The sequence below is a fragment of the Fringilla coelebs genome (assembly GCF_963513975.1).
Source record: "Fringilla coelebs genome assembly, chromosome: 12".
Taxonomy (NCBI): Eukaryota; Metazoa; Chordata; class Aves; order Passeriformes; family Fringillidae; genus Fringilla; species Fringilla coelebs.
Genome location: NC_140038.1, coordinates 13247829 through 13264105, shown reverse-complemented (window position 1 = coordinate 13264105; position 16277 = coordinate 13247829). Strand labels below are relative to the sequence as shown.

Genomic DNA, 16277 nt, shown 5'->3' with positions numbered 1-16277 from the left:
TTTGCCTTGAAGAAAAAACTAGATTAGAAAATACATATGGCCAATTTATGCCAAAATAGTTGTGAGAAGTTCTCCAAGTTGCAGATGTGATCTGAACAGCTTGCAATGGCAGAGGGTGAAGGGAACAGAAAGAGCTATTAAAAATGAAAAGACGGGTTCTCTTGTTAAGCAATCTCAGTTTCTGTGATACAGAAGCTGAAGGTCTACCATCATTGCTGCTATAGTGCTTGAATTCTGAGAGCCTTAGTGGTTGCAGATAACTTGTCATTTCCAATTTTAATCAATAAATTACTTTGAATGCTTATTTTTAATGCAATTATTTTTCCACTGGCATACTACCAGTGGGAAGACTTTTACTGCTTTATTTTCCTCAAACACTTGCCTTTAAAAAGAGATTCTGCAAGCTGGCAAATCAGACACCTCATTGATGCTCTCTGGTTGAGCTGCTGCAGCAGAAATGCTCTTTCCAACTTCCAAAATCCTGGGGAAGCCGCTGGGTAAGTTGGCACATGTGGCACACACAAAAGTGTGGGGATGGAAAAAATTCTCTCCCCTGAACCCTTTTTTTGACTAAATAAATTGGTCAGTGCTCACTGAAGGCTCCTCAGCTAGGTTCTGCTGCAGGAGCTGACCCCAGCGTGGGACATTTGGAAGCTCCAGCCATCCTGAACGCTAATTCAGCCTCCTCTCCTCACAGATCATTGTGCAGTATTACTTTACAGATGATGTCTTCATGATGTGGAATGGCCTTTAGGAACAACTTTAACATTTCAATCACTGGCTTAGCACTTCCAATGCACACCTCAAGTTTTTCCTTTGCTGTAATAGGAAACAGACATATTTTTTGGAACCTGCTATTTCACTGAAGGAAAAAGCTCCCCCTGCCATTTTGTCTAGAAGGACAGTGGAGAGAAACACTCTCTGGGTAATCACAGATTTTATTCTGGACAATTTAGCAGCTGTTCCATGCTTTTAAACTCATGAAGAACTGTGTTTTACTGAATAAAGCTGATTAAAACAGATCAGCATCGTGTACCGTGGTCCGAAAACCAGGTTGTTTTTCAAGTTTCAAGAGGAAGCTTTATGCCACTTTGAAAAATCCATCTGGAATTAGGATGAGGTCTTCATTTGAGGGTCTTTTTTCCATTTTACCCAGATTTCTGGCTAAAGTGTCTAATGCTCAGACATTTTTCCTTTACAGTGTACTTTCCACAGCCGTTCAGGCATATGTACTTACTCTGCAGATGGGCTGAGGAGGTGGTGTGAGGATCTGAGCTGTCTTACTCTAAGACCAAGAGGTCTGCAGCCAGAATACCCTCACTGGCACCAAAACCCAGCAGGCCAATCAGAGCCAAAAAGAAGCCAGAAGCAGCACAGCTGAGATGGGACTGGAGTAAAAAGGTTTCAAGTCAAATTCCACAAAACACAAAAACGTTTGGAATGGTTCAAATTTAAACTTTTAACCTGAGCCTCTATCAAACATCAGTGCAATATCACCTCATGATAGTCCTCCCTCTGCTCTCATGACAGCATTCAGACGTGTTGCTCATTCCCAGGATTTAACTAAAGTCAAATATTTTTCTTCCAAACGCTTTATATCCTAGAGCCGTCCCAGAAAAATTGCCATGTCTCCATTCTTCTACATGTGCCTCATTCAGAGACATGTAGAGCCTTTAAAAATGTGAACTGGAGTTCAGTTTGCAGAAGACATCTGCAGAATAGCTTTGCCACTCATTTTAAGTTCAAAACTGGGTATCTGTCACACACCTTAAAGTCAAGTTATAGCAAATGATTCCTCTTTCTTTCTCCAAAGAGCTGTATTTGTTTCTCTTTAGGGAAAACAAGTGAGTAATACCACACACACAAGTAAATCAGGCCATTACTCAAGTGAATAATGTGAGCACACAAACATAAATTGTAGGTCTGAGGAGAAGTGCAGACAGAGCCCTGCACCACAGGCCAGCAGCCAGCCCAGCTGTCATGCACCAGGAATCCACCCAGGCCATCCTGGGGGTGCTGGCAGTGAGAGATAAAGGGTGTGTGAGGGGGAACCGTGGCAAACAAGCAGTTAAATAGGTGACACTGAAAGCAGCACCAGCACTGTGCACGCTGCCAGCAGCTGATGGTACAGGGACACCCTCGGGGAGATGGTTGAGCCCAAAACAGCAGTGGGAGCAATCACAACACCCCTCCCTGCACTGTATTTTACCCCAAACTATCAAGGAGTAAGATTTTTATCTAGGAGTTAATTATTGTTATGTGAACTGTGTGCTGAGCCCCTCTGAGTTGGCCTCTTCACAACCTTTTTGAGGACCCTTCAAGATTTTGCACTTCAGGGTTCCATTTCTTTCCCCACCTCTGCATTACATGGAAATCAATTCACTGTCTGAGAGTGAGACTGGGAAATATTGGACTATGTGCTTAAGAGCAACTGGTATTGGTAATCAAGCTCCTTTCTCTGACCTCTTCACTGCTTTTGGTTAAGTTGCCATTAACAGTATTGAGGCAAACGCTCAGACTGAGTCCTAAGTTAAAGGAAAAAAAAGAAAGATTTCTTTAGAGAATTCAGGGACCTATTACAGACTGGAGTAGAGCATGAAGAGAGGAGAAGAGAGGAGGACTCTGCAGCCAGGACACAGCTCTGTGCCAGAAATCTAACCAGGGCCTCTAACCCTGCCTTTCAGGGGAAGCCAAAACCGTAATAAAAAGCTTTCAGAGTTGGGCATCCAGAGAGACACAGTAGAGAAGGCACTCAGAAAAAAGGCTGATATCTCCTAACAGACACCCTAGAAACAGATTAAAGAAATAAAGAAAAAGACATCCCTATAGTCCAGCTCCTTCACATTCTTGGGCAAAGCAGTACAAGCATTTCAAGCCCTTCTGGACAGCTTCACTCTATCTGCATGTTCCTTTGGCCAGTGAAAAATCCTTTTCTGCTCTATGTCTCATGAGAGACAGAGTTCTTGTTTATATTTTCATTTCTGGAATTCCTATCAGGAGAAACTCCTACTGTTAGAGGAAGAAAACTAGTTTTAGGTGTGCATTTAGTTTTTTGCTTAGGAGTACCTTGCATAAAACTCCATCTCATGACCCATCACAACCCCAGCATGCAGTCAGCTTTAGCACATTTCAGGTGCAAAACCTCCCAATGTGCAGATTTTCAGTGCTTCTTCTTTAGAAATTAGACTCCATATTTACTGCTCCTGAGATAAGATTTCCCTTCCCTACTGGTATGCAGCTCTGCACACTGAGCTGAGTCTCAGCTAGGAGCTCTTGGGAAAGAGCAGGCAAAGTACACAATTCCCACATTCCTCTTGTGACAAGGCTCTTCCAGTTGCACTGTGAAAAGAACCAATTTTCTTCTATAGAAACTGCAGGATAGAGTTCAAGCATACCATAAAACCAAGAAAAAGTTCAATTTTTTTTCCTAGGCAAGTAGTTAAGGCCTAAAACCTCTGGGTAAAACTTCCTTTAGAACTCAGGTAAATTAAAACCTAAGAGTTTTAAGCAGTTTTCTTATTCAAGGAGAAATGAAACTAAGCAAAAATAAGCCAAAACCAAGTTGTTGCTTTTTATTTTTTCCCTTGCCTTAAAGGGGCTGAAATTACTCTTAAGCTTTGGGACATATTTGTAGAAATTCATGGAGGATTTTGTCCTGTGCGCAAGGTTGAATTTTACTACAGATGCTTGACTCTTGTTTGCTTAAAGATTGATTTACACAGGGACTTTAAATGAACAAAATAGCTTTCACACTGTCTTCAGGAGCATTTGTTCATTACAGAATTGCAGCAAGAACAGTTACAAGCTGAATAATCCCTGGTTTGATCCCCAGAGAGTACGAGAAGGGGAAGGAGGAAGAGGGAAGAGATGGCCTGTAGCCACCTTTGTTTCCTTCCTACCCCATCTCCATGCAGATGCAGCTGAGGATGAGACCAAAGAAAGACTCAACCTCCCCAAACTGCCAAAGGCTCAGAATCCCTGAGTGCAGTAAAGATCCCAGGGATTCAAATGGGAGATCCATCACTGGGTCCAGAGAGTAGCAGAATCCAACAATTATATCCTACAGCTCCAAGTCAGGAAATCACTTAGGCATGAGACTAAATCCATCCCTATCAGGGAATACAATTAAACACATACTTAAAATTCAGGATGGCTGTAATTGTCCTTCATAGAGCAAGATGCATTCCTGAACTCAGCCCTTCTTTTTTTAGAAAAACCTTGAAAATGCAAATCTTACTCTTACAACGGATCTAAATCCTCTTAAAAAGTTCTTCTATAGACCTAAGTGGCTATAAAACTTTAAAATTAGTTTAATCTATTTTTCTGACCTCAAACACAGGTTATTTTCCACTAGCACTGGAGCAGCTCTACAATACTCAATGTTCCATGAAAAAAGTCATTTTCCACCATGAGTGGCCCTGGGACAGCAAATGTTATGGAAAAAAACTCTAGCTCCGGATGGGACTGCAAAACACATGTTTAAAAAAAGAGAAAAAAAAGGAATCTGCACTATAGGGTGCCCTTAAAATATTCAGTGTTCAAAAACAAATTTCCTCCAACCTTGAAAGCCCTGTGAAATATTACACACCATAAAAACCTTGGCCTACTAACTACCTGCTCTAAAACACTGGATACGTCTTCAGAAGTTTCTCCCCCAGCTACGTAGGATCTCATAAAGTATTCTGAGTTTCCCATTCAAGAGCAAGGCAGGACGGTGCTGGCACAAATCACATTTTGCTGCACTTCACTAGAACTTTACCTTATTTCAGAGGCTAAATTTGCATGTCTGCCTTTCAGAGGAACCAATTCTGGGTCAGCTACATCCACACAATGAATGTCACCTGATTTTTATTTACCCTGCACCCCCTAACACCTCCAGTGCACTGAGCATAACCTACACAGCAATTGCTTCCACTGCTGCGCCTTCGCATTTTCTCCAGCAGAATTCTCAAGCTGCCTTTCTATTCATCTGAGTTATGCTTGGGCAATCAACTTCCAGTGAACCCTAAAAAGCCTAAACCTGCTGCTACTGAAATTACCTGTATCAATCTTGCCAGTTTCACCAGGAATAAACCAGCGTGGGACGTTTTGGCACTCGGTGTTATCCCCAGCCTGCCCTCTGACGCTGCCCCTTCTCTGGCAAGCTTTCAAAGCTTTACCTTTCCTGCTTCCTACCAGCCTTGCAGCAGCCCCTCTTCTAGGTGGTAGCAGCATCTGGCAGGATTTAGGTACTCTTACCAACATCTGGTGACCTCCTTAGACAGGTCCCCAAAGCAAGACCCCTTCCCACCCCACTCTTGCCACGGCTCTGTCAGGCTCTGTTTAGCTCTCTGGCTGTCAAAGAGAGCTTAATCTTTTTTCCAGCTGTAGAAGTTTAAGGCTAATATTTTTCAAAATCAGGCATTTAAAATAAGGCAACTATATTTAGCGACTAATGGCTGCTAGAGTGAATTCTGCAGTGAATGCCCAACAAAGACCCAGTTGGTGTGCATTAGGGCACTTCCAAAATTCAGCACTGTTAGCAGAGACTGGTTTACCCAGCTGGTGTAATTATATAATTATGCTTTCACTTCACTGAATAACAGTACTGCATCAGAAATCACACTTTACCATCAGATGTTTATCATCATAAAGTAGATACATACACATGGACTTCAAAAATATTATTTTATCAGAAATCAAAGCACTATACAAGAATTGCTATCCTTAGTTAGACCTGAAGTCCACTTAGTTCTGCATTTTCTGTCCAACAGTGTGCACTTGGGGATGTGTGGGCAGAGTACAAAAATCATGTCATTTATTGAATAACCCTTCCTCAGAATACCCTCCAGAAGTAGCCTTTGGCTCATGCCTCTTCTCTCTACCTCTTCCAGCTCTACTATATGATTTTTGAGATGAGGTCAGCAAGTTGCAAACAGGATTCACCACAGCTTCAAAGAATAGCCCATTTACATTTTCTATTATTTCATCCATTCCTCTGCCATTAGTTTTGGTTTGGACAGCACCCAGCAAGTGTGCTGGTGCTCCATGGAGCTGAGAACCATCACTGCACAGACCTTTCTCTGACTGCCAGTCCTTCAGGGGCAGCCACGTGCACTTGTCTGCCTTCAAGGTTATTTGTTCTATATGTGCAATCATTCTGCAAATATCAGCTTTGAACATCCTTTGAGATCATCCAGCTTTTAAATGTTACTTGTGTGATCATCCTGCTGCAAGTCTTTGCAGGGAGTTTTAGATACATTAGCCTTTATAAATCTTTCTTCTTCACAGTTTTAGTCAACTAACTGCTCACATTCCTTTTGAGAACTTTTATAAAAATGTAGAGTATCAAAGATCCCAAAACAGCCTTTGGGGAACCCCACTCTCTCTTCACTGTAAATTTAACCACTTGTTCCTCTCAGTCATTTAAGCAGGTGCTAACCACTGAGGCAACCTCTTTCTTTGTATAATTAGAATTTGTTAAACTTGGCCTAGGCAACTTCTCAAGAGCTTTTTGCAAACTGAGGTAGGAAGCATTTGAAATTTCGCCTTCCTCTAACCCTAATCCATCTTAACCCTTCCTGAACTAGAAATTTAACGGAAAATTCTTTACAAATTAGCAAAGCCATGAGAGGAAAAAAAAACACAAACAGTGCTGCAAACAATTTCAATTTATGGATGTCCTCCACCTCCCTGAGGCTCTGTCTGCCTCAAAGTAGTGGAAGGCCTCAGGAATGAGTTCTTGTCGAGGCTGGTGGGTACCAATGTCCCCAGAGACACCCAGTGTGTGTTTGGATGAGGGTTGCTTTGGACTCAGCCATACTGCTGTAATATTGGCAAGGTGTCAGGTGTAGTCCCCAGGCACACCCTTCAGTTCAGTCATATCCACAGGGATCCAGTTTTCAGGTTCCCAGAGTGTTACCAGACACAAAGCAAAGCACAAAAAAGCTTTTGAACATCTTTCAGTCCATCCTGCTTAAGCCTGATCCCAACAAAAACTCTAATGAAGAAGCACTTACTCTAAAAAAGCCTAAGAGCAAAAGATTTTCCTTCTATTATACTAATTATAAATACTGTCATTCCTTCCTCATAAAATAAATCTGTACACACTCCTTTAAACTTTTGAAATCTACCATTAATATCCTTTAAAACATATAATAAAACCTAAAATAAATAAGGAGCCAAAATCTTATGCATTAAACTTCTATATTTCTTCACTGACATCTTCTAAAGGGGTTAAGCATAGAAGACAAAGAACAGCATCACAGTTACATTTGGAATAGTGTGGGTAAATGAAGCAACAGATGGAAAAATCAAAATCTTGATTTTTCTGGACCTTTTTCAAGTTCCAACACTGACAGCAAATACTTGGTCCACCTTTGTGAAAACCCTGTGCAAAAAGATACAACAGGCTTTGTGTATTTCCACAATTTTTTATCAGTATGTTATTATAAGAGAGCCAAAATGTATTCATAGGAATGCAGAATTTGGATGAAGGTGCAGATTCTACTTTTCAAGGCCTGTGTGCCAAGATATTTCAGAGCTGCAAAGAGAAGTGTAAACAACCTCAGCTCCGTGCCTGTCACTTCCCTGCTCCCACCAGCAAGCGGCAGACAATGCACATTTTATTCACATTTCCACTTCTCCCTCTATTCTACTTCAACTTAGAACTTTCAAAGTTTTTACAATAAATGGAGTCTGACAGTTTTAGTTTATTTTAGCAATAATCACAAGACGGTTTTTTTTCTGCAAATACAATAAATGTTATCCAAGAGCAATTTGGAGCAATCAGTATTGATATTTATACCATGTGTGTTGATTGAAAAGCTCTTGGCTGTAAGAATGGAATATGAATCTACCCAGAATGTATGAATATCTTCTAACGTATGCTCGTGTGGGAGCTATAAAAGGGAGCTTATTATAATTAGTGGAAAAATAGTCTTGTTATAAAATAAGAAGAGAAAAGAGAAACCATCAGTTTGTACAGTTCAGCTAAATTTTCTTATTCTGCTCTTTTGATGTTCTTCTGTTCAATAAGACACACTGGTCTTCAGCAATTCAAAGAGCTTTTTACAATCTCAATATGATTTTTGGAGTGAGAGAGAAAGGTTTTCAACAGGATAAAAGAACCAAATTAGCAACAATGAAAAAGAAAACAGACTTGTACCCAAAAGGCCAACACTGCACAAAATATTAAAGTTTACATCTTCAATAGGTCAATTTCTTTGCAGAAGAAACTATGGATTGAACAACTCTAAAAAGGTCCTTTAGGTTATTCATTCTACAGAAAAAACCCTCAGAGGTCATTGCAGCCAAGAAATTTAAAAGTAATAATTTCTACTACTGACACGGCACTAATGCTCTTCATGCACACAGACACTTTATTCTTTACATGGCTCTTCTTGTGGAGAACTATTCTGGGGGCTAGCAGGAGTCCCAAAGACCAGATGTGACACCAGTGAGAAATCTGCATGAGTAATGTCTGTGTGGAAGGATCCTGAATAAACTCCTGGCAGAACATGGAGAACACAAAGGCTCATCCAGGGATGTTTCACTCAGTGAAACTCCCAGGGCAAACCCATCCTCTGCAGAGCAGTCAGGAGGAAGGGCAGTGAGGAAGAGGGGTTGCAGATCCAGCCCAGGTCTCCCTGACTCAACAAGAAGGGCTCTCTTATCATTACTTTCGCAGGTCTGATCATTCACATCATCTTTTATCAGCATTCACAATGAAGTTCTCCTCCTCCTACACTGCAAATGGACACATTTTTGGGTCCCACCCATCAGACAAACGTATCAGCATAAGGTGCTATTAAATTCAATCTTCTGAAGTTAGTGGTTTATTATTTTCCATTAAGGAAAGAAGAACAGGAAAACTCTGCTTACATCATTGCAAAGGTTTTTCTGCTTCCAGACTTAGTGACATTTTAAGACATGCAAGCTCTATTTTATTCACAACAGTAATACTTACTTCCTTGGCGGTGACAGGAAATAAAGCAATTAGATAAATCATTTTCTAAGTCAACACTGGTGTCTCAGCATAACTAAAGTTTGGCTCACCAACATATACAATTCTAAAGCATTTGGAAATCTACAGTCCCATGTGAAAATATTAATTTATATTTAAATTGCTAACTGCTTACCCATCCTAACAATATTAATATTAACAGTGTGACATGAACTCTCTGCTGAATTTGAGATGTAGGTCAGTTATACAAGGAGTTGCCAAACTATAGTTGGAAAATATTACTTCATCAAAGAATTAGCCTTGGTACAACGGTGAATAGCAGAGCCACATGTCCTAATGTATGTCAGCCTGGCGCCACTATTGTATGCAGAGCTATTTGCATAAATATATTTCTATCACTACCCTGGTTCAGTATCAACACCCTCTGATATGCATTTCCCAGCACATAAATGTGAGCACACACTGGCTGCTCTGAGCTCGTCCTTTGCACTCACTTGCAAGGTTCGTGGTTATTTGCACTTTCACACATCATCTTCACAAAGGGCTGAGCTCAGCTTATTAAATGTTTGACAGAATATTGCTGCTGTGACTGAAATATTACACTTGAAACCTCACAGATAGCAATGGTAAGATTAAAAAGAAAATAGGTACCTTTCCAGCAAAGGGTTGGAAAATACAATGCAGCAGTGAACTGCTTAATGCATGTTAATTCTGATTGATATTACTCTTCCTCCACAGGAGTTGAACTAGAAAATATCTGTGTTCTCTCATAGCCCGGCACTTTCCTTTGTTTCCTCACCACAGCTGCAGACTGATGGATCTAAAAGGTGAGTTTACTTCACCAGCAGGTTTAAAGTTCTATTAGGCTGTGGCTGGAGATTTCATTTTCGGTTTTAACAATAGTCTAGACAGATGTGCATCTCCAACAGGGATAAGGAAAGTGCTTTGATGAGCAAGTCAGCTGGCCGTGCTCACCAAGGCAGCAAGACAGCCCCTCACCCTGGTGGGCTTTAAGCTCTGTAGTGGAGCCCTGGACCACTTCTTGGAGAGAAAGTCCATTTTAGGGAAACCCCAAACCTACAAATGTGTATGTAAATTGAAATGACAGGCAGAAAATAAATAGGACTTGTGTGGGTGACATGCCTAATAAAAAACCACTAATGATCAATGATTTTCAGCCTTCACTGGTAATTTCCTTATTTCAAGATATAAGGTAAATTTCTGATTCCAACATTACAAGCAACATCACTGCAGTTCTTACTTACCTTTCACTGGACATTCAATCAAAATATTTGCTCCAATTCTTGCCACGATTGTACCTCCAACAACTGTTGAGAAACTGCTGGCTTCCAGATTTGTCATATTTAACACAGAGGACAGGATGACAGGCACCTCTTTGAAATGAAAGGGATAGTAAAGCTTTATTTAACTTCTAAACATAGATATTGTATTTAAATTCATCATGTTTGAAACAGAATTCAGTCTGCAAAGCAGCAGCCAGAAAAGACAGGTGGGACAGATACAGGCGGACTGAGTTCACACCTGCTGTGGTTTTAGAGCAGCAAGATCATCTTACTGCTGCCTATGAAATCAGGCAGAGTTTCAGTAAAAGAAACTATTCCACATTGCAGTGGGCATGGGTGTTTATATGCATATATTTATACACACATATATAGTCTATGTGTATGTGTATATAGGTGTATATAAGTGGGTGTGTGTCTAAAAGCTTGGTTTTGTGGAAGGCCACTGTTTTACCTGCACGCAACAGCAGTGATGTTTCCATGTCCAAACCAAAGTCATTAACAACCAGGCATCCATAGGTACCAAGTTCCTTTTGAGCAGGATTCCGAATCTGCACTCTTCCAGTGGTGTCCAGGATCACCCTGCCAATAAACAAGGAAATACAGGGGTTACTACCCTGGGACAAAGCCAGGTGAATCCCCTTGCAAGAGTTACAGGTGGAGCAGCAAAGCTCCTTTTTAGGAGTTTGCAGACCCAGAGCAGCACAGGCATCCCAGCTCTGCCTCCTCTCTGGTGGCAGGAGGGGAGCACTCAGGGACACACACAGGGAGGATTGTTCAGATCTCCTTCTCCTACAGGGCTGTGTCCTACTTGCAGCCCTTGGAAGGGCAGTGAGTTTGCTACCACAAACCAGGATCCCCGGGGCACAAAAGTGTGAATAAATCAGAATACCGCAATTAAAAGTATTAGGCTTGGCAAGAAATTGATCTCTCTGGAGCAAGCTTGGTTTTCAGCAGGATTGGGGAATTCACAAATCTATGGCCTGATCTGACTTTGAAATTGCTATGGGGATGGGGTTGTTGGGGCTTTTTAAAATGTCATCATTGAAGTTAAAGTCTTCTACCAAAACCTCACAAATGTCTTGAGTACCTTGTCTGTCCTCTGAGGAGGATCACAGCTTGGGGAAGAGGCTGAAAATTACAACTTTTCTCCTCTGTTACATTTCTCAGCACTAAGTTATGTGACTTGCCATACACTCAGCACATCCCAAAAACCTGCAGCTGGTGTTTTCCCACACTGAGTACATTTACATAATAGATTAACAAAAATAATATTAAAAATACTTGTATCTCAAAAAAACAAGCCACCTCATGCATGGCTCAAGTACATCCTTTTTTACAAACCTGACAGATAAGGACAATTTACCTCCTCACACTCTTTCAGAAGCAATGGTATTAGCATCACTTTTGGGTCTGCACACAAATATGTAGATTTGTGTATAAGAAACCTTACTGGGAAAAAAAAATTAGGAAATAAACCTGCTTTGCTAATATATGCCTTAAATGCAAGAATATCAGTCTGGGCTAAAATTAGGAAGCAAACACACTGGTGAATAAACAAAACACCATCATGTCCCCAAAAACTGAAGCATCACTTGCTACAAATTAATGGAAAATTATGCACATTTGACAAAATAGACATAATTGGTAGGAGCTACATGATTTCAAAAACATTTTCACTTTTTAAAATGGCTTAGTTTCAATGTTTTTGCTTTAATTGATAGCCCTGCAGAAGTATATTTTTCTTGGCAGTGCATTTAATCAGTTAAATATGTTGAGAAATATCCAAAAGAGTCTTTATCATTTCAGAACCAGTTTTTTCATTACTCAAGGGCTAGCTATAATTCCAAGAGGCTCACAAACAAAGTTAATGTTAATATTACCAGGTGAGCTTCTAATTTATCAGCACTGAAGTAGAAGTATTTGCTCAGTCTTGAGCAAATATCTGATTGTAACAGCTTGCTGTACTCATTTGTCACTCTCAAATGTCATTGTAATACAGGTTCTTTATTATTCTGAATTTCACTGTCCTCAACAGAAATATTTTAAAGTATTGAAAAACATCCATAAAAGCTCATATTTTTCTTTTTCAATTGAAGTGATGCAGCTCCAGTAATACCTAAATAGTGTGTTGAAGAATGGTGTGGGTACCATTTATATTTTCCCTTCTTAAAATGAGTAAGGGCTAAGACTTCTTTTCATCTATACCATGGCAGATGTTTTTAATGTGTTCCCACTGTATTTAGTATCTGAATGAATCCAATAGCCTCTCTAATTTGAGGGTAAATCTGCTCTTTTTCTGACACAGCTGAAATGATTAAAGCAGATCAAAAAATACAGCCAGGACATCCAAAACACTTCACCTTATAAAAATAGTAAATCATCCCATGCAGTATCCTGGAAATGGCCAAACGCTTGGATGTCAGTAAAGCCAAACAACGTGACAGACACTTGAAAGAATAAAAATAAATTACTTAACTAGAAAGATGGCAGGCCCAGTGGCCATGCTTATCTCATTTTCACAACCGTATGCTCTAATATTGCACAGCAGGGTGGATTTTTTCCATCGACAGCGGCACAGTAAGTCATTCAAAAGTAAAAGAGAAGCTCTTTACTTACTTCGCAGAGGCTTTTAATGTCTCGCCATCTTTTGTCCAAGTATATTTCACTTCACTCATACCAGCTGTTTCACACAGTAGATTGACAGCATGAGTATTCTTGGTCAGAAAAACTGTATTTCCAATTCGTACAGTTACTGTTTTGTTGAAGGAAACTTGAGGAATTTCCTTTTGCCTCATAATAACTGGAACCTTCTGGTCAAACATTAACTTATCGACCGTTTTTGTGCTGAAACCTTCGGATTTGTTTGGCGATTTGCTCGGGAGTTTCGAGGAAACTTTCTCATCCTGGGCCCCCTTCCATTTGTCAGCAGTTGGTGGTGGATGCCTGGACAATTCAGCAATCAGCTGGAAGATGAGCTGGGACGCCAGGTCATCGCTGACTTCTCCCGTTTCAATGAGCTGGCTCATGTTCCTCATGAGCTCCTCGAAGTGAGCAGTGTCCATGCTGTAGGCACCCTGGAGAACTGCAGCCTCCAGGCGCTTGTTCCTGAACTCTCGAGAGCTGAACTCCTCTGCTGAATTGCTCCCAAAGCTCCCAAGGTTCCGCAGGAACGGCTGATCGCTGACTTGCCTGTCACCCAGGTAGAGCTCGCTCTTCTTGCTCCACATTTGCCACATTTTGCTCATCTTGTGCCATTTGGCCCCGAGGCTGTTGGCCTCATTGTGATCTGGGTGGCTGGGCTGGCTGGGCTGCTTTCGAGGGGAAGGGGGCTCGATGAGCCTGTTGTCAGTGCCGATGAGCTTGAGCACAAAGGCCTCGTGCACAGAGCCCGCGATGCACCGGTACACACCGATATCCGCAGCTTCCAGGCAGTGGATTTTCAGCGAGCCTGACTTTGTGATGCCAAGCCTTTTGGAGTTTTCTAAGCGCTGCCCATCCTTCTCCCAGCGGATAAGGGACTTCTGGAACCTTCTCACGGGGCATTTAATCACCACAGATGTTTTTGGGAGTAGGTAGGCTCGGCTTCCTATGGTAAAATTAATGCGCTTCTCTGGCCGTGTCTGAATATAAACTCGGTGAATGCTGACAATCTGAGGTCCATGGGCAGAAAACTTTGCTGGAAGCTTGGGCTTGATCTCTGCAAGAAAACAACATGTTGAAAAGCATCTAGTCATTGGCAGTCACGCTTACAAAATCTGCTTTTCGGAGAATGCTTGAAAGAACTTTTCCTGACTTTGTTCAAGTCAGACTGCAACACACAGAGCTTTTATCTGAGTCACAAAAATGCAAAAATATGAACAACATGAAACCATAACATTCCCTTGCTTTGGCCAAGAATTCTATTGATTCTTCCCCAAGTCTCCTAACAATAAAAGGATCCAGGCAACATATACCTATGTGAAGGAGGTAGATAGTGCACACATATATGAAAGGATATGTACACATACTATATATTACTCCATCTATATGTTCATATTCCAGTTATATTTCCTACTGCTGCCTCAGAAAGGCTAGGCATGATGGAAATGAAAAAACTGAATTTAAAAAATGTGAACACATTATCACTTTCCCCACATTTGAGCACTGTTGAGTGCAGAATGACCTAAATAAAACAAAATCTATCCAAAATGTAAGGCTCCCCTTGACTCTTATTTAAAATGTTGGCTGGCTGTGCTGGTTGCCTGAGTCAAGCCAAACTGATAGCAGCGCAGGAGGTGAAAGAAACAGTCAGTAAAGACACAGCACATGCAACAGGCAAAGCCACCCTGTAATCACAGGCTGAGGGTAATTCATTAGGGTTGAAAGATGAGCTGCTGACAGTGTTGTGCCAAGAAGGTAGGGAGGGAAAGGAGGAAAGAGAGAAACAAGGCAGTGATCAGATAAATTACAAAAGCAAGCAAAAACAGCATAAAGCTATGTGCAGGCTGGGTGTAGAGACACTGGGTATTGTGAAGCTCCTCCTGCACTGAACTGCAGGCACCTGGGTGCTGGAAGGTTCCTAGGGATCTGCCTGGATGAAGATGCTGGAAGGTTTCTAGGGATCTGCCTGGATGAAGAGCACCACGGAGGCTTTCCCGGCAGAGCCGGGAGGCACAGGGGTGTTTTGGATGCCGCTGTGCTGACTCACTGCTGGCAGCGGTGCCCGCTCTGACAGCGCAGCGCGCCGGGAGCGCCGGGCAGGGAGGGACGGAGCACGGCAGGAGCGGGACGCGCACCCCGAGCCCTGCCCGGCCGGGTCCGATCGGGATGGGAAGGGTCGGGAAACAATGCTGCCGGTGCTGGAAAACAGCCCCGCTGTGTTCGGTGACCCAGCGCTTTGGTATGTGACGGAGAGAAAGCTCAGAGCCCGCGGAAGGAGCTGATGGCCAGGAAATGGACACAGGGATCAAAACACCTCTCAGCTCGTCTGAATCTGAAATCGGTGCTGCTTTTCCACTTGGGAGGTACTTAAATAAAAAGACAACTCCGCTGATGGCACAGAAATGATACCCGAAAAGCTGTGTGTACATGTGCTCCAAATATGCTGCGAAGAAATAGGTGAAAAGCTAAATGCTTCAAGCATTCAATAAGTGTGTACACTATAGGAACTACACCCTGGAGTGCGTTCTTATGCTTATAAAACAAAATGGTTATTTTCAATGTTTTGGGTAATGAGTTCAGACCTGTGGGGATATCATGGTTTCATAATTACACAGCTTTTAAATCGGCATTTGTTATCCAGACACAAGGTTCCCTCAACCATTTCACATGGTACAACAATTAAATTGTTTTAGGCACTCAGTTTACTAAAATTATTAAAGTAGCGTCCTGTTTTTAATAAGCTATTGGGCCCCAAATATTTCTTTTCGGGGAAGCGTTCCAGTATTAAATATTCTATTTCCAAAATCCAACTTACAGACACAGTAAGTGTAACTTTAAACACACAAATTAAAATACTTCAGCCTGTGGTCTGTTTACACTAGTTATTCCAGCTTAGAATTAAACCCAGTGCATACTTATAAATATGTTAACAAGTCTCATCCATTTCATTTCTTTAAAAAAGACAGACCACTAACTCTCATTAGCAGCTCAGCACTAAAGGGTGTGTGTATTTTTACTGGTGACTGGTGAGCAAGGCTGAGAGTGAAACAAAGTTCAGAGCTGTGGATGGCAGGCCATATAAATATATAAGGTCATATGAATGTATGAGGCCACATAACTTTGCATTCTCTAGGTCCTTACTGTCATTCAATCTTGCAGCTGCTGAGGTAATGGACTGTTTGGGAGGGTAAAGGTAAATCTTAAGGAATATGTGCTGGAGCCTTTGGACCTCATTATCACCTGATACAAATCCTTCTGCATCTGTGACCTGTAATGGTCCTGAACAGCTTCAGCTGGGTTTCAGATCCTGGTGACCTCAGGGCTAGACTGGTGTTATTTCCTATTTCTCAGAGCCCGGAGTCAGGAATGTTTCTACTTAATAAGCACTC

General features: G+C 41.6%; 1 protein-coding gene across 1 annotated transcript in view; it reads right to left on the bottom strand.

Annotated features, from left to right (window-relative positions):
- Positions 1-16277, bottom strand: part of ADAMTSL3 (ADAMTS like 3) — a gene marked incomplete at both ends in the record, with an annotated part of 165358 nt that overhangs the window by 10969 nt on the left and 138112 nt on the right. The window contains 3 exons of the mRNA XM_084213870.1: positions 10210-10338; positions 10700-10827; positions 12865-13945. Coding sequence (XP_084069996.1) covers positions 10210-10338; positions 10700-10827; positions 12865-13945 — 1338 coding nt within the window. The remainder of the gene's footprint in view (positions 1-10209; positions 10339-10699; positions 10828-12864; positions 13946-16277) is intronic.